This window comes from Chiloscyllium plagiosum, chromosome 15, assembly GCF_004010195.1.
Source record: "Chiloscyllium plagiosum isolate BGI_BamShark_2017 chromosome 15, ASM401019v2, whole genome shotgun sequence".
Classification (NCBI taxonomy): Eukaryota; Metazoa; Chordata; class Chondrichthyes; order Orectolobiformes; family Hemiscylliidae; genus Chiloscyllium; species Chiloscyllium plagiosum.
The window spans coordinates 1151815-1173646 of record NC_057724.1 but is presented as its reverse complement, the minus strand read 5'-3'; the positions used below and the strand labels follow the sequence as shown (position 1 = coordinate 1173646).

Genomic DNA, 21832 nt, shown 5'->3' with positions numbered 1-21832 from the left:
GGATGCTGCCTGACCTGCTGTGCTTTTCCAGCACCACTCTGATCTAAACTCTAGTTTCCAACATGTGCAGTCCTCACTTTTGCCCACTCAGCGCAAACGCAGTGTACAGTCATTCACTCATGGCTTACTTGTTTCTCAACCCCATTTTCCTGCCTGTAACCCTTGATCTGCTCACTAATCAAGAAGCTAACCATCTCTGTCTTAAATACACTCAATGACTTGGCTTTCACACAGTCTTCTGTGGCAATGGGTTTCACAGTTATGGACTCTCACTCTTTGCTGCATAGAATAGTCTCAATCCCTCTGATAATACTACATTGCTTTTATTATTGAATGGTTCCCTCGATCAGTGCAATAGTCAATTTGCGGAAATACTCTGTAGCTCTTGCCCTCCGGTTCCCCTGTCTGCCTCGTTCAGGGTCGTGTAGAAATCCAGAAACTAGGAGCAAGAGTCAGCCAATCAGCCCTTCAAGCCTGGTCCACCATTCAATAATGGTTAAATGATCCTCTATTTCAATGCCATTTTCCCAGTTTCACCCCTAACCCTTGATGCTTTTAACATCTAAAAATGTATTATAGAATCACAGAATCCTTACAATGCAAAACAGGCCATTCGGCCCACTAAATCTGCACCGATCTTTTGAAGTGCATCACATCCAAGCCTGGACCCCACCCTTAGCCCACAACCTTGCATTTACCATGGCTAATCAACTTAGCCTGCACATGTTTGGATTGTGGGAGGAAACCAGAGCACCTGGATGTAATCCGCGTAGACAAAGGAAGAGTGTGCAATCTCCACACAGACAGTTATCCAAGGCTGGAATAGAACCCAAGTCAGTGGCACTGTGAGGCACCAGTGCTAACCACTGAGTTACCGTGCCATCTGTCTTGTTCTTGAATATATTCAGTGATGGCCTCTGTAGCCTTCTGTGGTTGAAAATTTCACAGTTTCACTTTCCTTGAGTGAAGACATTTTTCTTCATCCTTGTCCTAAATGGTCTACTCCAAATCCTGAGACTGTATTCTCCGCTCTTGGAAACCCAAACAGGAAAAGCAGCTTCCCTGCATCTAGTTTATCCAGCTCACTTGGAGCTTTTTATGTTTCAAACAGATCCCCTCTCATCTTTCTAAACTCTCATGAATACAGGCTCAGTCAAACCCATATCTCCTCATTGGACAGTCCTGTTTTTCCAAATATCAACCTAGTGAACCTCTGCTGTCGCACTCTCCTGTCCCTGAACACTGACCAAATCAGACAACCCAATCCTAAGGACCATGACAGCCTCTTAGTACAAATAATCCACACAACTTTCCTGCTCCCTGATGTATCCCAGCATCTGCAATGCAGCCTCCAGCTCATAAACATGAACCTATTCAAACATCAAATGTTTACAGCAAACATGCTTGCACTGGACCAAACTGGCAGGCAAGAGCTCCCACATGCTGTATCTGAGTTCTAATTAACTACCTATCTATTTTTATTCAATTATAGATATTTACATGTGTTTTCATATATCTTATTAACTTTAATTCCAGTTGCTATGTTATGTTGAACCTTAGGAATAGAATAAGCCAGATTTACTACTGGATATTCATCAAATAGCTAGCTGCTTCTCCTCTAGCATTGAAAGGATCAATTAGTGAAGGCTGAAAAGTTAGAAAAAGCAATGGTGCACCTCTTTCCCTTTCTCCCTTAATTATCCAATTGCAGCACTCCATCAACTGCAGTCAAGTGCTAAGTTGCACTAAGATGGCTAATGATACATGCCTAACACAAAATGCTTAGCTAACCCAATTAAGAAGAAAGAATTGATCTGCAACTTTGAATAATCAAGCCCAAGTGCTCTTCCAATGGTGAACATGTTAAAATTCCACTTCAAATTGGGAACTTCTGAATTCAAACTGCAGATTTCAGTTAAATGTTAATAAATTACAAATAAAATTAAATTTGTACAAAGGGATAAGACTTCCTTACCCACCAACCGCCAGTATTCAGTTCAGTGAATGGAAAAGGTCAAAATCCTGGCCAATACTTATCATTCAATCAATATCACAAATTAACTAGTCATTATAACAATGCTGTTTGTGGAAGTCTTCTATGCATATATTTGTTGCTGCATTTCCTACGTTACAATTATACTTCAAAAAAATTACTTCATTGGCTATACAGTGCTTTCAGTTGTTCAGTCTTTGGGGAAAGTGAAATATAAATGTAAGTTCTTTGTTTCTTGTGTTTATCCTATATTCTCAGTCACTTCGAGTTAGACATTATTTCAAGTATTTTTTGCCGAAATGCATGCATCTAAACAATCCTAAACACAGATATATCGAGAATGCATCTTTCTAATATTTGGGGTTACAATGATCTAGTAGCGACACAGAATCCTCACAGAGTCCTATTTTCAATCTACTTACCTAATGAGTGAAACAGTTGAGTCATTTTTGGATGGTCCCAACAAGTACTCTGAGTCTGGTGGCTAGATAGAGAATGCACAGAAATGAACATTAAATATAGAAGCTTACACTAGAAAACTCTGCAAACATTTCTTACCAGAAGTATTATCTATCAATATACTAGGATCAATGGCAAACAACTCAGAAGTGAAATCAGGAAGCACTTTTATTTTAATTTTAAAAAATAGACAAAATCTCTCAAACTCTCTCCTAAAAGAATGTGGGTGCTTTTTATTTCCCAATTCATTCAAATGACATGGACTTCACTGGCTGGGCCAGTAACTATTGCCTTAGTTGCCCAGAGTGTAGTTAAGAGTCAACCACTTTGCTGTGTGTCTGGAGTCACATGTAGGCCAGAACAGGTAAAGATGGTAGATTTCCTTCCTGAAAGGTCAGTGAACCAGTCTGACAATCGATAATGGTTTCATGGTCATCATCTATTCTTAATTCCAGAATTTTATTGAATTCAAATTCCACCATCTGCCATAGTGGGTTTCAACGAAGAGGACTGAGGAAGACAAGAGTGGTGGATTGTGATCTATATGGACTTCAGTAAGGCATTCAACAAGGGTCCTTATGGAAGACTGGTTAGCAAGGTTAGATCTCATGGAATACAGGGAGAACTAGCCATTTGGATACAGAACTGACTTGAAGGTAGAGGACAGAGGATGGTGGTGGAGAGTTGCTTTCAGATTGGAGGCCTGTGACTAGTGATGTGCCACAAAGATTGGTGCTGGGTCCAATACTTTTCATCATTTATATGAATGATTTGGATGTGGACATATGAGGTATAGTTAGTAAGTTTGTAGATGAAACCAAAATTGGAGATGTAGTGGACAGCGAAGAAGGTTACCTCAGAGTATAATAGGATCTAGATCAGATGGGCCAAAGGGCTGAGGAGTGGCAGATAGAGGTTAATTTAGATAAATGTGAGGTGCTGCATTTTGCAAAGGCAAATCAGAGCAGGACTTATACACTTAATGGTAAGGTCCTAGGGAGTTTTACTGAACAAAGAGACTTTGGAGTGCAGGTTCATATTTCCTTGAAACTGGAGTCACAGGTAGATAAGATAGTGAAGGCGGTGTTTGCTTTATTGGTCAGAGCATTGAGTATAGGGGTTGGGAGGTTATGCTGCAGCTGTAACCTACATTTGGAATATTGTGTGCAATCCTGGTCTCCCTCCTATCGGAAGGATGTTGTGAAACTTTGAAAGGGTTCAGAAAAGATTTACAAGAATGTTGTCAGGGTTGGAGGTTTTAAGCTATAGGGAAAGGCTGAAAAGGCTGAGGCCGTTTTCCCTGGAGCGTGGGATCTGTGCAGAATTTCCTCAAGATCCCTCTGCTTCTCTAAGCTACCTAGTGTCCCGCTATTCATTAAATAGGCCCTCATCTATTGTTTATACCAAAGTGTATTACATTGTACTTATCAAAGTTAAATGTCATCTGCCACTGTTCTGCGCATCTCGCCAAAATAGAACATAGAACAGTACAACACATTACAGGCCCTTCGGCCCTTGATGTTGTGCCGACCTTTTATCCTCGTCTAAGATCAGACTAAACTACATACCCTTCATTGTATGATCTTCCATGTGCCTATCCAAGAGACGCTTAAATGTCCCTAATGTATTTGACTCTGTACCACTGCTGGCAGAGCATTCCACACACCCACCACTCTCTGTGTAAAGAACCAACCTCTGACATTTCCCCAAAGCCTTCCTCCAATCACCTTAAAATTATGCCCCCTCGTGATAGCCATTTCCACCCTGGGAAAAAGTCATTGGCTATCTTCTCTATCAATGCCTATCATCTTGTATACCTCTATTAAGTCATCTCTCATCCTTCTTCGCTCCAATGAGAAAAGTCCTAGCTCCCTCAACCTTTCTTTGTAAGACATGCCCTCCAGTCCAGGCAGCATCCTGGTAAAACTCCTCTGCACCCTCTCTAAAGCTTCCACATCTTTCCTTTAATGAGATCACCAGAACTAAATACAATATTCCAAGTGTGGTCTAACCAGGGTTCTATTACGCTCTTAAACTCAATCCTCCGGCTAATGAAAGACAATGCACCATACGCTTTCTTAACAACCCTCTCAACTTGGGTGGCAACTTTGAGGGATCTATGCACATGGACCCCAAGTCCCTCTGTTCCTCCACACTGCCAATAATCCTGCCTTTAACCCTGTAATCTGCATTCAAATTCGACCTTCCACAATGTGTCATTTCACACTTTTCCAGGTCGAACTCCATCTGCCATTTATCAGTCCAGTTCTGCATCCTGTCAACATTCCCATTGCAACCTACAACAGTCTTCCATGCTATCCATAAGTCCACCAACCTCCATATCGCAAACTTACGAATCCATCTTTCCACTTCCTCATCCAAGTAATTTATAAAAATCACAACGAGCGGAAGTCCCAGAACTGATCCCTGTGGAACACACGAGTCACCAAGCTCCAGGCTGAATAATTTCCATCTATTACCACCCTCTGTCTTCTATGGGTCAGCCAATTCTATATGCAGACAGCCAGATTTCCCTGTATCCCATCTCTCCTTACTTTTTGAATGAGCCTACCCTGGGGAACCATATCAAATGACTGCTAAGCTCCATGTACACCACATCCACTGCTCTACCTTCATCAACATGTTGTGTCACATCCTCAAAGAATTCAATAACGTTTGTGACGCATGACCTGCCCCTCACAAAGCCATGCTGACTATCTCTAATCAAGCTATGGTTCTCCAAGAAATCATAAATCCTGTCTCTCAAAAGCCTTTCCAATAATTTGCCCACCACAGACCCAAGACTGATTAGTCTGTAGTTCCCAGGATGCCGCCCTTTCTGCCACCTACAAACAGACCTCACCACAAGATATATTTCCCTCGCCACCCATATCTGCATTTCGGAGAGACTATTCCCTCCGCAACGCTCTTTTTAAGGCCATACCTACCCACCATCCATCCCGGCACCTTCCCCTGCCATCGCAAGAAGTGCAAAACTTGTGCCACACCTCGCACCTCACCTCTGTCCAAGCCCCAAAGGATCCTTCCACATCCGACAGAAATTTACTTGTACTTCCACACAGCATCCTCCGTAATTTCCACCAACTACAAACAGACTCCACCACCAGAGATATATTTCCCTCCCCACCCCTACCTGCATTTTGGAGAGACCATGCCTTCCACAACTCCCTTGTTAGGTCCATGGCACCCCGCCAACCCAACCTCCACTCCCAGCACCTTCCCCAGCCACCGCAAGAAGTGCTAAACCTGTGCCCACATCTCCCCCCCCTCACCTCCATTCAAGGTGTCAAAGGATCCTTCCACATCCAATAGAAATTTACCTGTACTTCCACACATGTCTTCTGCTGTGTCCGTTGCACCCTATGTGGTCTTCTTTACATCGGGGAAACAGGATGCCAACTTGTGGATCATTTCAGAGAACATCTCTGGGACACCTGCACTAACCAACCTCACTGTCTCGTGGCAGAACACTTCAACTCCCCCTCCTACTCCGCCAAGGACATGCAGGTCCTGGGCCTCCTCCATTGCTATACCCCAATCACACATACCTGGAAGAAGAACGCCTTATCTTCCGCCTTGGGACTCTCGAACCACATAGGATCAATGTGTATTTCACTAGTTTCTTCAGTTCCCCTCCCCCCATCTTATCCCAGTCCCAAACTTCCAACTCAGCACCGCCCCCTTGACCTGTCCATCTTCCTTCTCACCTATCAGCTCCACCCTCTTCTCCGACCTATCACCATTACCCCACCTTCATCTACCTATCGCATTCCCAGCTACCTTCCCCTCCCAGCCACACCCTTCTCCCATTTATCCGACAGCTCCCTTGGCCCGCAGGCCTCATTCATGATGAAGGCCTTATGCCCGAAACATCGATTGTCCTGCTCCTTGAATGTTGCCTGACCGGCTGCACCTTTCCAGCACTACACTTTTCGAATCTTATCTCCAGCATCTGTGATCCTCACTTTCTCCTGGTTCCCAGGATTATTCCTATTTCCTTTCTTGAACAATGGAATATTATTTGCCACCCTCAAATCATTTAACACTACTCCAGTGGTCAGTGAGGACACAAAGATCATCCCCAAAGGCGTAGCAATCTCTTTCCTCGTTTCCTGTAGTAACCTTGGGTATATCCCATCTGGCCCAGGGACTTATCTATTCTCATGGTCTTAAAAATTTTCGGCATATTCTCCTTCTTGGCATCAACCTGTTCGAGTATATTAATCTGTTTCATGCTGCCCTCACAAACATCAAGGTCCATCTCAGTAGTGAATTCTAAAGCAAAGTATTCATTAAGGACTTCTCCCACCTCCTCCAACTCCAGGCACAAGTTCCCTCCACTATCCCTGATTGGCCCTACCCTCATTCTGGCCATCCTCTTGCTCCTCACATAAGTGTAGAATGCTTTAGGATTGTCCTTAATTCTAGCCAAGATTTTTTCACGCTCCCTTTTAGTTCTCCTAAGTCTATTCTTCAGTTCATTCCTGGCAACTTTGTATCCATCTTGAGCCCTGTCTGATCCTTACCTCCTCAACCTTAAGCAAGCCTCCTATTGCAAGCTTCCTACTTCCTCTTCCTTCTCTCCACATCTCTCGTCATCCAAGGTTCCTTCACCCTATCATCTATTCCTTGCCTCAGTAGGACAAACCTATCCAGCACTATCAGCACGTGTTCCCGAAACAACCCCCACATTTCTGTTACGCATTTCCCTGAGAATATCTGTTCCCAATTTAGGTGCCCCAGTTTCTGCCTAATAGCATGGTAATTCCCTCTCTGCCAATTAAATACTTTCCCATACCATCTGCTCCTATACCACTCAAAGAGTATAGTAAAGGTCAGGGAGTTGTGATCACTATCACTGAAATGCTCTCCCATCGAGAGATCTGGCACCTGAATGTTTTGTTGCCAAGCACCAAATCCAATATGGTCTCTCCCCTCGTTGGCCTATTTATGTATTGAGTCAGGAACTCTTCTTGGACACACCTGACAAAAACTACTCCATTCAAACTATTTTAACCAAGGAGGTTCCAATCCATATTAGGGAAATTAAAGTCACCTATGACTACAACCCTGTTACTTCTGCACCTTTCCAAAATCTGCCTCCCAATCTGCTTCTCTGTGTCTCTATTGCTATTTGGGGGTCTGTTGAAGACTCCCAATAAAATGACTGCTCCTTTCCTTTTTCTGACTTCCACCGATACTGACTCTGTGGACAAACCATCTTCGATGACCTCCCTTTTCTGTAGCTGTGATAATATCCCTGATGAGCAATGCCACTTGCCCCACCTCTTTTATGTCCCCTTCTATTCCTTTTGAAACATCTGAACCCTTGAACATCTAGCAACCATTCCTGCCCCTGTGATATCCAAGTCTCTGCAATGGTCACAACATCATATTTCAAGTACTGGACAACATGTTTCCACTAGTAGGAAAGACTAAGACATGCGTGCACAGCCCACAGTCGAAGGGACAACCCTTTAGAAATAAGGCAAGGAGGAATTTCTTCAGTTACAGGATGGTGAATCTGTGGAACTCATTGCTGCAGGAAGTCAAGTCACTAAGTGTCTTTAAGACAGAGAGAGATAGGCTTTTGATTAGTAAGAGGATCAAGGGTGATGGAGACAAGGTTGAGAAACATAACAGCCATGATCAAATGGCCCTAATTCTGCTCCTATACCTGGGCTCTTTTGAAGAGAAAACTCAGAAAATAAAAAAATTGAAACCTATTTGGCAGAGTGCAGTTAATTATCTGCTTTAAGATGGTCAGAACTGAAAAGACATCAGCAGTGTATCTAAGACAGGCTTCCAGATGGTCACTGCAGTGACTCTGTCCATCACCTACAAGGCATAAGTCAGGAACGCAATGGAATACTCTCCATTTGCCTGGGCGAGTACAGCTCCAACAATACAAGAAGGTCAACACAATATATTTGGAGTCAGGAAGTTTCAACAAAACCTTTTGGATGAAATTTTGTGATAATCATGGATCAAAACCCCTACTTGGACAAGCCAGATTTGGCAGCGGGCTCTAATATAAAGTGCTTAAAATTACAAGTTAGAACACCATCCAGGAGGGCAAATAGCAAATGCAGATACATTGAGCTGCCTCCCATTAGCAGATACACTACCAGTGGTACTCCTAATGGAAGAGTCTGTAATGGTATTAAATTTTCTGGACACACTCCCAGTCAGAGCTGACAATATCAGCCTGGTGATGATGGGTGAAACTAAAGGGCCATCACAACAAGAATTGAAACTTTTATGGACCTGGAAATACCAGCACACTGCAGAGGACGCCATGTTGTTATAGGGAGCAAGAGTGATTGTCCCGAGCAAATGTCCCCACCAAATACCAGCTGAATTTCACCCAGGCCATCCAGAGGGCTCTAAAAAGAATATGTTGGCGAGAAGTTATGTCTGGTGGCCAGGCCTGGATTGGTGGAGCAGTACCCAGAGTGCCAACAGGGACAAAAATTACCACCTGCAGCTCCCTCACATCTGTCATTTATTCAGGTCCTTTCATGGGTTCAATGTTCTTAGTCTTTGTAGACACCCGCTCAAAGTGGTTGAACATGCAGAGCTTCCATTTGCCAAACACTGGTATGGCAATAGAAAAACTTTGTGCTTCCTTTTCAATACATCGAGTCCTGGTTACAGATAATGGACCACTGCTTACAAACAGAGAATTCGGACATTCCCTAGAGTTGAATGGGATTTGATGTATGAGGACAGCTCCATACCATACATCATCCAATGGCCTGCCAGAAACAGCAGTCCAAACTTTGAAGGACAGCTTGTACAGTCTTGCCTTGCTAGATACCAAGCTGTCACAGTTCTTATCTGATTATAGGGCCACCCCACCAATAGCACTGGTAGAGTTGCTAATGTGTAGAAGACTCTGCACCAGTTAAGTCTGATCAGCGGTGTTGTTGGGGGGCTGGGTGGTGGTGGGGGGTTCGAAAAGGTTGCTGGAACCCGTGGGTTCACTGTCTCTGCCAAGTGTTGACGAGTCCTTTGAATCAGAGATGGACATGATTGACATAGCTGTTTCAATTCCTTTGCTGTTGGAAGAGGAGAATGAAATTTAACTGAGGCACTTCTGCTCAAGAGACGACCTCCTATGCATTGCACGTCACCTGTATCAAAGTTAGAGAAGCCTGACCTTATGCTAAAATGGCCCAGGAAGCTCATCAAGAGAAAGGACCAGTCGATGTCCTCAAACTCAGAGGGGAAGGGATATAGTGATTGTAAAGAGGTCAGTCTCATAGAATACGAAATCCCGGATTGGACCAGATGAACAGCCCCAATCAAGGAGCTCTGGCTGACAGACAAAAATGGGAGTGTCAGAGGTATTGATTCTTGAATCTGACTCTGAATGAGGCAATACTAAAGTCAAGGATTGCTCATGTATAAATAAAGAGTGACTTGGTGACAGGATACCAGCCTCTACGGAGTTACTTCACAGCTCACCATCATTTACACATGCTTGTGTTTCCACACATGCTTTCGTTAATCATTTCTCACTTCTTATGTTTCTTTTATGGAACAGTCCAACAAGGAGAAATTCCTTCAGGATACTTTCATTAACTCAAAGGCTGGTGTTAAAAAAAATGAACACTATTATTCTGAGCCAAAAGGAAGCTACATACTTCAAGAGAAGACACTTTTGGCACACCTGCCTTCATTGGTCAGAATATTGAGTATAGGAATTGGAATGTCATGTTGCAACTATAGAGAACATTGATGAAACCACAAATGTAGAAATTGATGGAAAAGCACAGCGGGTCTGGCAGCATCTGTGGAGAAAAAACAGAGTTAACATTTCGGGTCAAAACTGACCATTCCTCAGAGCAGAGGTTTCTCTCCACAAATACTGCCAGGCGTGTTGAGATTTTTCAATGCCCATTTTTTGACTCTTATTTACAGCATTTGCAGCTCTTTCAGTTTTTATTGGTGAGGCCACTTCTAGAATACTGCATACAATTCTGGTCATACTTCTCTCAGGTTATTGTTAAAACTTGAAAGGATGCAGAAAAGACCTACAAGGATGTTGCTGGGACTGGAGGGTATGAGTCATAGGGAGACACTGAATTGGCTGAGACTTTTTTCCTTGGAGTATCAGAGACTGAGGGGTGACATTATAGAGGTTTATAAAATCATGAAGGCCAAGGAAAGGTAAATAGCCAAAGTATTTTTCCTTAGATATGGGATGTCCAAAAACTAGAGGGTATAGGTTTAAGCTAAGAGGGGAAAGAGTTTAAAAGGACCTTTATCACAGAGAGGGTAGTGCATGTATAAAACGAACTGCCAGAGAAATTGCTGGAGATGGGTACAATTACAACATTCAAAAGACATCTGGATGAGTACATGAAATGGAAGAATTGACAATGATATGGACCAAATGCTGACAAATGGGATTAGCTCAGATTGGGCTGTCTGGTCAATGTGGATGAGTTGGACGAATGGGTCTGTTTTCTATGCTTCATGACTCTGTTTTCTATGCTTCATGACTCTATAACACAGCCTCATGTCTGAGACATTTCAGTCTCTCCATGTAGAATAAACAATCAGGTTTTTAAATCATGACAGCTTTCAAACTTACTCTTGAAAACAGTTTAGACAAAATTATGTAAACTCGTTCTTAATTTGTCGATACATCTTTCTTAGGTCAAACAAATATTCCACGTTTGTAATTTGAGAGTTTGTCATCTTTTTCAAACTTTCATGGTTTTAATAAGTTCCAAGTACTCTGATCCATAGTTCACTAATCCCCTCAACCTTTCCAGTTATTACTGGAATGTTAGATTACTGTGCAAAACATATTTACATCTGAGCTCTTTAAATTTTATAGGATTGAGCAAAAATCCCCCTGTTCTGAAATACTGGACAAAGTTTTGGATTTTCTAGATTAACTTTTAAAAGTAAAAAGACAGCTGGTCTATGGGAAAATACACAGTCACAGAGATTGCTGTCTAAAAGCCTTGTTCAACTCGAAAATCCAATTCACACCTCAACACGAACAGAACAATCATAAGAAAGTGAGGATGGCAGGTGCTGGTGATCAGAGTCAAAAGGTGTGGTGCTGAAACAGCACCGCCGGTCAGGCAGCATCCAAGGAGCAGGAGAGTTGACTTTTTGAGCATAAACTCTTCACCAGGATGGTGAGTTTATGCTCTAAATGTTGACTCTCTTGCTCCTCAGATGCTGCCTGACTGGCTGTGCTTTTACAGCACCACATTTTTTTACTTTAACAGAATACTCAACCAGGCCCAACACTATCTCAACACAGACTGACTAGAGCTTCGGCAGATATCCGATATTCAACTTCAACCAATATTCAGGCATAGAAATACTAGACATTCCACTTCATCAAAATACATTCTCACCTACTCTAAAATATCAGGAAGCCAACTGACCTCATGAGGCAACACTAGTAACACAATGGCAAGCGCAGGTTTGGTGCAAAGATAGTGGGCCTGCAATTAGTGCAACTGCAGGCCAAGATCTGACCTGAGAGAGCTGTCCTCGTAACTACCACCAGGAGTAGGATCCCAGATAGCTACTGCCCCAAGAGTGATCCTCACAGCCATCTCCAGAAGGGGGATCACAGTGTAATTCTCCACAAGAACTATCTGCACAGCTATGTCCGAGAGAGGGATCCCAATGGCAATCCTGCAACCTACTGACACAGGCCAGTTAGATACCAGGGGAACGAATGGCGACTGACCACGACCAGTAGACCTGAGCATCGACAACCTCTGAAAACTACCTACCCGACCGACACCACAATGCCTCAGGCACATCCTAAGGTGAAAACCAACTCACTAAAACCACCAGAAAACAAAAAGAACCAAGTACTCACCCGATAAATCCAAAACATGTCCTACCGCATCAGCAGACTCAACCCAGGCTGAAGACCTACATCGTCCAAAGTCTTCAGTGAGGCACTGGGTACAGCAAGTAGGTACATCTATCCGTACTTCAAAATTGCGAATTGTCCCTAGTGGTGAGCTTAATTCCTGAGACCCCAAAGTTTCCAACCTAGCTAGCCGGGAAGGGGAGGTGAGTGGTTACAATGCAGGGAAGCTCACGGGGTAGGAAGCCTAATAACAGTTCCTATGATAAAAAACTGCTGTTTTGTTCTAATAGTGTTTAATCCATATTCAATTTAACAGTGTATCTATTGACTCGTCTGTATAATTGTGTTGATTTCATTGTTTTATTGCATTTGCCTTTTATTTCTTGTATTATACTTACCTTTTTGTAGTTAAATAAATGTAGAGAGTCTTTTGCCCTGAAACACCTGTCTACTGCTTCTGCATTTTACAGTCCTGAAATAAGTCCAGTGTCAGAACTAGGGATCTGGAGCGATTTGAACCACCTAAAAATCAGCAAATTACTGGTCGCAAACCAGAAACCCTCCTGTTTCAAAATATTCCTGCAAAATCTGAGAATGATGAAGAAGCCTTTCCATGAAAATTGCAATGGTACATATTATTTGTCCTATGACTTCCAGTCACTATTAGATACCAAGTTATTGTTACACAAGGGAAAGTCAGAAAAGTCACAAGGCAAGATTAACTGGGCAACAAATGGCAAACTTAACTTACCATTACCAATTATATACAATCAGTCCCTCCTGGAATTTTAAATTTTACTGTTACTACATTCAAAAATATATGTGCACAGTATTACTCCTGTATTCCTAAATACATTAATAGTTTGAAATGAACAGATAATCATCTCTTTCAAAATGGCAAATAGTTAAGAGCTAATATAGCAAGAGTGCTCCAGCTGATTGCTGAATCAGAATGAAGGGTGCACAGACACAGGATTTTATTTTAAATTCACTCATGGAAGCCAGCATTTATTACTTGTCCCTAGCTGTGCTTGAGAAGGTGGTGGTGAGTTGCATTCTTGAATCACTGCAATCCACTTGCAGTAGATTGATCAACAATGCATTAAGGAGGGACTTCCAAGATTTTGACCTTGCGACACTGAAGGACTGACAACATATCTCAAAGTCAGGAGGGGAGCGAGCAAGGTGGTGGTGTTTCCATATACTTGCTGCCTGTATTCTTTTTGATGGAAGGGGTCATTGGTTTGGAAGGAGCTATCTAAGGATCTTTGGTGAATTTCTACAGTGTAACTTGTAGATAGTACACCCTGCTGCTACTGTGCATCAGTGGTGAAGGGAATGGATGCTTCTGAATGTGGTGTCAATCAAGCAGGCTGCTCTCTCTTGGATGGCATCAAGCATCTTGAGTGTTGTTGGAGCTGCACCCATCCAGGCAAGTGAGGAATATTCTATTACATTCTTGACTTGTGCCTTGTTGACAGTGGACAGGTTTGTGAGTCAGGAGGTGAGTTACCTAGTCTCCACTATTCTCTGGGGGATAGAATGCCACAAATTCGTTGTGTGATTTTTAAGCTTTACTTCTTCCACAGTTCTAGATTTCTACTGAAATGCTTTTATCAATCATTGCAAAAGAAGATATCTATTCATTCCAGTGAGCTGTGCTCAGAAATTTGACTCCATCTTGCACTGTAATTATATGGGCAGAGTCATCTTTGCTTCTTACAATTCTTGCTCCACTCCCAAGCTGGGTTTGTGCATGTGCTCTAATCACAATAAACACAGCCTTCTCCTTATCAGTGTTTTAAATGGAACAGCCTACATTTTAAACCGTGTCACCTAGCTTTTCAAAATGAAGAAAGCTCAAGGTTAGTGTGTGTTGTGAAATTCTGAAAAGTGTAATTTTTGTTAATGGCTTCTTTTTCCAGTTTCAGGACCCAAATCTGCCACAGATTAGGGGCATGCATTTCCTTTGAACATCCCCCCCTCACCTTAAATGCATGCCCCTAATATTCAACACTGGGAAAAAGGTTCTAACTGTCAACCCTATCTATGCATCACATAATTTTATAGATTTCCATCAAGTCTCCCCTCATCCTCTGGTGCTCCAGAGGAAACAGCCCAAGTTTTTCTAGCATCTCTTGATAGTTAATCCCCTTGCATCCAGGTAGCATCCTGTTAAATATTTTCTGCACCCTCTCCAAAGCCTCCACATCCTTTCTGTAATGTGACAACCAGAATTCAATGCAATACTCCAAGTGTGCCCTATCCAAAGTCTCATAAAGCTGCAACATGACATCGTGACTCTTATACTCAAGTCCCTGACCAATAAAGCGTAGCATGCCACATGTCTTCTTTACCATCCTATCTACTTGTGTGGCCATTTTCAAGGGACTATGGACATGAACCCCACGATCCCTCTGTACATCAATGCTGATAAGGTTCCGGTCATTAACTGTATACTTTTCCTTGACATTTTACCTCCCAAAGTGCAGCATCTCACACTTACCCATATTCAACTCTATCTGCCATTTCTCCACCCATATCTGCAACTGATCTGTATCTCACTGTATTCTTTGACAAACTTTTATACTATTCACAACTCCACCAATCATTGCATTGTTTTCAAACTTACTAACCCACCCACCTACATTTTCATCCAAGTCATTTATATATATCACAAACAGCAGCGGTCTCAGTACAGCTCTCTGTGGAACATCACTAGTCATGGACCACCAGCCAGAAAAACACCCTTCCACGACTACCCTCTGCCTTCTATGGAAAGCCAATTCTGAATCTACGCAGCCAAGTCACTGTGAATCTCATGTATCTTAATCTTCTGAATGAGCCTACCATGTAGAAAGCCTGACTAAAACAATGTAGACAACAACCACTGCCCTACCCTCATCAATCATCTTTGTAACCTCTGTGAAAAATTCAAGTTAGGAAGACATGATTTGCCCGGTGAAAGCAATGCTGACTGCCTCTATTTAGGCCATGCTTTTCTAAATGTGCGTAAATCCTATCCCTAAGAATTCTCTCCAATAGCTTTCCAACCAATGATGTGAGCCTCACCGGTCTATATTTTCCTGATTATCCCCATTTCCCTTCTTGAACAGAGGTAAACTATTACCTACTCGCTAGTCCTCCAAGACCTCTCCAGAGGCTAGCGAGGATACAAATATCTTAGTCAAGGCCCTAGCAATCTCCTCTCTTGTCCCTCTCAATACAAGATACCCAATACCACTTGTTTCTTGATCTCAAAATGCCCTAGTATACTAGCATGCTCCACACTTATCTCATTAGCCTCCATATCCTTCTTCTGGCTGAATACCAATGTAAAGCACTCATTTGGGATCCTGTTCCCATTCTCTGTATCAAGCACAAGTTTAGTCCTTGATCCTTTAGTGGTACTCACGTCTCCCTAGTTATCCTCTTGTTTTTAACGTACATATAGAATGCCTTGAGATTTTCTTTAACTCTACATACTAAGGTCCTTTCATAGCCCGTTCTTGCTCTCTTAATTCCCGACTTGTGCTCTCTTATTCTTGCCTTGAGTTCTTTTCTGCATTTTTTATATTCCTCACAGGCCATGTCCGATTTTAGCTTCCTAGAACTTACATATGCTTCTTTTTCCCTTTTGACGAAATTCACAACCTCCCTTGTTATCCAAAGCTCTCTTACCTTGTCATCTTTGTCCTCCTTAATGGAATACACCAGTTTTGAACTCTGATTAGTAGGTCTTTATACAATTCACACATCTCAAATGTGGACTTGCTCAATAACGTTGAAACTTTATTGCTGGAACAGCACAGCAGGTCAGGCAGCATCCAGGGAACAGGAGATTCGACGTTTCGGGCACAGGCCCTTCTTCAGGAAGAAGGGCCTGTGCCCGAAACGTCGAATCTCCTGTTCCCTGGATGCTGCCTGACCTGCTGTGCTGTTCCAGCAATAAAGTTTCAACTTTGATCTCCAGCATCTGCAGACCTCACTTTCTCCTCGAAGACTTGCTCAATAACAGCTCACCCAATTAACACTTCCGAGCTTCTGCCTAATACTTAGGTAAATTGCCCATCCACAATTTAGTACCCGCCTGCAAGGTCCTGACATATCCTTATTCACAACCATCTTACATCTTAAGGAGTTGTGATCACTGTGCTTAAGAATTTTCTAATATTTCAAAACTTCATTCCAAAATAAAGTAAAATCATCCTCATTGCACAATATGAATATAAAAAAGTAGAAATTGAGGACCTCCGTCCTTGAACCCCACCCCTCCAACCGCAACAAGGATAGAACCCCCGGTCCTCACCTTTCACCTCACTAATCTCCGGATACAGGGCATCATCCTCCAACATTTCCATCACCTACAGTCAGACCCCACACCAGAGATACATTTCCCTCCCCACCCCTATCTGCATTCCACAGAGAGCATTCCCTCCACGACTCCCTTGTTAGGTCCATGCACCACCCCCCAACCCACACTCCACTCCTGACACCTTCCCTTGCCACTGCCCCCACACCTCATCTCTCACCTCTGTCCAAAGCCTCAATGGATCCTTCAACATCCGATAGATATTTTCCTGTACCTCCAAACAGCTAATATACTGTGTCCATTGCTCTTAATGTGGTCTCCTCTACATTGGGGAGACAGAATGCCAACTTGCGCAATGTTTAAGAGAACATCCCTGGGACACACAAAAAACTCCACCACCCTGTGGCCTAACACTTCAACTCCCCCTCCCACTCTGCCAAGGAATTGCAAGTCCTGGGCCTCTTCCATCGCAAAACCCATACCACTCGACTCCTGGAGGAAGAACGCCTCATCGACCGCCTTGGGACCCTCCAACCACACAGCATCAATATCGATTTCACCAGTTTCCTCATTTCTCCTCGCCCCATCTGATCCCAGATTCAACCCTCCAACTTGGCACCGCCCTCTTGAACTGTCCCACTTATCCATTCCACTCTCTGCTCTGACCTAACACCATCACCCCTGACCTGCATCTACCTATCGCCTTCCCAGATACCTTCCTCCAGCCCCAACCCCTCCCCGCTCTTCTATTTCTCTCTCAGCTCCCTTCCCCAACCCCACATTCCTGATGAAGGGCTTATACCCAAAATGTCAATTCTCCAAATGCATTAATATAAGAAAACTTACTTGATGTAATATGGCACTTTATTGTTGTGTGATACAGCTCTCTGCCAAGGCAACTGAACGGAGGCTAAAGAAATGAAAATAGAGAATTATAACTAAAAAATGCCAAATGTATACAAAGGGCATCCGGCTGTTATTATAATGCACACCTTAATTGCCTGAGGACACAACTTAATTTTTATACTGAATGTAAACAGCAAAAAAAAAGCGTAGAATTTTGCTGAGGTCATAAACTTATTAATAATCCAGTAGCACAACTAACAGTACTTCACTCGAATTGTAGACTGCATGGTTTACTTTTACATTTACATTCACGCACACACTTAAAATCTTCATGATTTGGAGATGCCGGTGTTGGACTGGGGTGTAAAAAGTTAAAAATAAGCACAAGCTTTCGGAGTGCTGCTCCTTCATCAGGTGGTTGTAGAATATAGGATCTTAAAATCTTCAAATATTCTTCAATATTACTTTACAAAATTAAAATACACCAAAATGGAGGCGCTATATTTTTGCAAGTGTGACTTACTAGAAAGAAAGTGTTGTGATGAAGGACCAAAATCCCGGTATGCCTCTTGTAATTGCTTGATCCGATCCTCAACAGCAACCTAAAATTAAAAAAAGGAGCCAGAATTAGTGCATTCCCTTTACAACTACAGTAGCAAAGGAAGTTGTACCTCTTTGATCTCAATGAATAAATTGTTGCTAATATTGATAGAATCATAAAATGTATTCTCTTTGGCCACAGTTGAGGTCCCAGGACTGGAGAACAGCCAATGTTGTCCTATTGTTTAAGAAGGATAGCAGGGATAATCCAGGAAATTACGGGCCTATGAGCCTCACATTGGTGGTAGGGAAATTACTGGAAAAGATTCTCAGAGACAAGATTTACATGTATTCAGAAGCAAATGGACTAATTAACAGACAGCATGGCCTTGTATGGGGAAGGTCATGCCTCACTAATTTGATTGAGTTTTTTTGAGGAGGCATCGAAGATGATTGATGAGGGAAATATGGTTGATGTTGTCCATATGGACTTCAGTAAAGCCTTTCACAAGGTCCCTCATGGCAGACTGGTTCAAAATGTGAAGTCACATCGCATCAGGGTGAGCTGGCAAGATGGATAAGAACTGGCTTAGTCATGGGAGACAGAAGACAACAGTGGAAGGTTGTTTTTTGGAATGGTGGGTTGTGACTAGTGGTGTTCCATTGGGATCAATGCTAGGAGCTCTGCTGTTCATGGTCTACGAAAATGATGTGGAGGAAAACATGACTGGTCTAATTAGTAAGTTTTGGACAATACAAAGATTGGTGGAGTTGCGGATAGTGAGGAGGATTGTCAGAGGATATAGCAGGATATAGATCAGTTGGAAACATGGGCGGAAAAATGGCAGATGGAGCTTAATTGGAACAAACGTGAGGTCATGCACTTTGGAAAGTCAATTATAGGTGGAAATTATACAATTAATGGCAGAACTCTTAGGAGTATTGATATGAAGAGTAATCTGGGTGTACAGATCACTGAAGGTAGCAGTACAGTTAGATAAGTTAGTAAAAAAGGCTTATGGCATGTTTGCCATCACTGGAAGGGGCCTTGAGAATAAGGATAGGCAAGTTATGCTGCAGCGTTCTGGAACTTTAGTTAGGCCATGCTTGAAAAATTGCATACAGTTCTGGTCTCCACACGACCAGAGGGTACAGAAAAGATTGACCAGGATGTTGTCTGATATGGGGGACTTTTAGCTATGAAGAGAGGTTGGATAGACTGGGTTTATTTTCACTGGAACCCAGGAGGTTGAAGGGTGACCTTCTAGAAGTTTATAAGATTGCGAGTGAATGGATACAGTGGAAAATGAGATTTTTTTCCCTCAGGATGGAGAGGTCAATTACCAGGGGACATAGGTGGGGGTCGGGGAGGGGGAAGCGGAGGTGTAGTTTGAAAGAGATGTGCAAGGCAAGTTCTTCACACAAAGAGTGGTGAATACCTGGAACGTGCTGCTAGAGGTGGTGGTAGTGGAACAGACACAAGAGCTGCATTCAAGAAACACCTGGACCAATACAGGGAATAGAGGAAAGGAACAGACCGATACAGACTCTGTAAGTAAAGATGGTTTTAGTATGGAAGGGTAAAATGTGTCGGCGCAGGCTTGGAGGGTCGGTGGGTGTGTTCCTGTGCTGTACTGTTCTTTGTTCTCAGTTTAGATACTGGTACCTATCTGCCTTTATGTCTCCCAGACCAATATCCCCAGAAATAAAGCACTGGAAATGCAAGACCTGCTGCAATGGGTGGGCCACATTGTTCACATGGCAGACACAATATTCCTCAAATAAGTGCTCTACTCCAAGCTCCACAATGGTAAGCAATCTCTAGCAGGGAATAGGAAACACAACTAGAACATCCTGAAAGCCTCCCTAAACAAATGCATCACCTTCACAGACATGAGAAAATTGCTTGCCCTAGAATATACAAACTGGAGAAGAAGCATCTGTGAAGATACCAAACACTTCAAAAGTTGAGTAGAGCACATGGAGACAAAGCACAAGCTTCAGAAAGAATGCACAAAATCCAGAGTTTCCAATCCACCTGCCTCATGACCTGCTGCAGAATCTGCAACTCCATGACTGAAGTGCTCAGCTCCCCCACTAACAACAGCATACAAAATAAGATATATGTACTTGTGGCACAGATTGAATTTGCAGGTGGTGGGCATCATGGAGATGTGGCTGCAAAGGGATCAGGACTTGGAGCTAAATATCCAAGAGTATACATCCTATCGAGAAGACAGGCAGGCGGGCAGAGGGGGTGGGATTGCCTTGGTAGTAAAAAATGAAATTAAATAAGTATCAATAAATGATGTAGGGTCAGATGATGTAGAATCTGTGAATGTCGAGTTGAGGAACCACAAGGGGAAAAAATACCATAATGGGAGTTATCTAGAGGCCTCCAAAAAGTAGTCAGAACTTGGGGCATAAGATACACTGGGAGATAGATAAAGTGTATAAAAAGGCAAGTTTAGTGTTCATGGGAGTTTACAATATGCAGCTGGACTGGGAAAATCAGTTTGGTAGTGGATTGCAAGAAAAGGAATTTGTGAAATGTCTATGAGATGGCCTTCTGGTGGAGCCCACTAGGGAACAGGTAATACTGGATTTAGTGTTGTGCAATGAGGCAGACGCGATCAGTGAGCTTAAGGTGAAGGACTCCTGAGGAGGCAGTGATCATAATATGGTAGAATTTACTCTGCAAATTGAGAGGAAGAAGATAGAAGCACATGTAACAGTATTACAGTTGAGTAAAGGCAACTGCAGAGGCATGAGGGAGAAGCTGACCAGAATTGACTAGGAAAGGAGTCTAGCAGGAAAGACGGGGGTACAGCAATAGCAAGGGTTTCTTGGAGAAGGCGCTGGAAAACCTGAAAGTTCTGAAAATGGATAAATCACCTGGACCAGATTGGCTACACCCAAGAGTTCTGAAGGAGATAGCTGAAGAGATGTACTGGAAGCTTTAGTAGTAATCTTTCAGGTATCACTGGAGTCAGGGAGGGTCCCAGAGGACTGGAAGATCGTTAAAGCACCCATTTCCCTCTTTTGAGATGCCTCAAAAGACGTCATGCCTCACAAATCTTATTGAGTTCTTTGAGGAGGTGACAAGACAGGTTGAGCAGTGGATGTGGTGTATATGGACTTCAGCAAGCATTTGATAAGGTTTCCCATGGTAGGCTCATTCATAAAATCAGGAAATATAGGATACAGGGAGATTTGGCTATCTGGATTGAGAATTGGTTGGCTGACAGAAGGCAGAGAGTAGTTGTAGATGGAAAGTATTCTTCCTGGAGGTCAGTATTGAGTGGGGTCCCGAAGGGCTATGTTCTTGGGCCTCTGCTCTTTGTAGTTTTCATAAATGACTTGGATGTGGAGGTTGAGGGGAGGGAAATATATCACTGGTGGTGGGGTCTGTTTGGAGATGGCGGAAATGACGGCGGATGATACGTTGTACATGGAGGTTGGTGGGGTGGTAGGTGAGGACCTGTGGGGTTCTGTCCTGGTGGCGGTTGGAGGGGCGGGGCTCAAGGTCAGGGGAGCGGGAAGTGGAAGAGATGCGGTGGAGGGCATCGTCGACTACGTCTGGTGGGAAATTGCGGTCCAAGAACCCCACTGGTCCTCACCTATCACCCCACCAACCTCCATGTACAACGTATCATTCGCCATCATTTCCGCCACCTCCAAACGGACCCCACCACCAGTGCTATATTTCCCTCCCCTCCCCTATCAGCGTTCCGAAAAGACCACTCCCTCCGTGACTCCCTCGTCAGGTCCACACCCCCCACCCACCCAACCTCCACTCCCG

General features: G+C 43.2%; 1 protein-coding gene across 10 annotated transcripts in view; it reads right to left on the bottom strand.

The window, feature by feature from the left end:
• Positions 1-21832, bottom strand: part of LOC122557037 (utrophin-like) — a 688507-nt gene that overhangs the window by 139658 nt on the left and 527017 nt on the right. For all 10 annotated transcript variants that reach the window (XM_043704260.1, XM_043704256.1, XM_043704261.1 and 7 more), the window contains 3 exons: positions 18014-18092; positions 17491-17554; positions 2416-2477 (listed from right to left, as the gene is read on the bottom strand). In XM_043704260.1, the coding sequence (XP_043560195.1) occupies positions 2416-2477; positions 17491-17554; positions 18014-18092 (205 nt within the window). The remainder of the gene's footprint in view (positions 1-2415; positions 2478-17490; positions 17555-18013; positions 18093-21832) is intronic.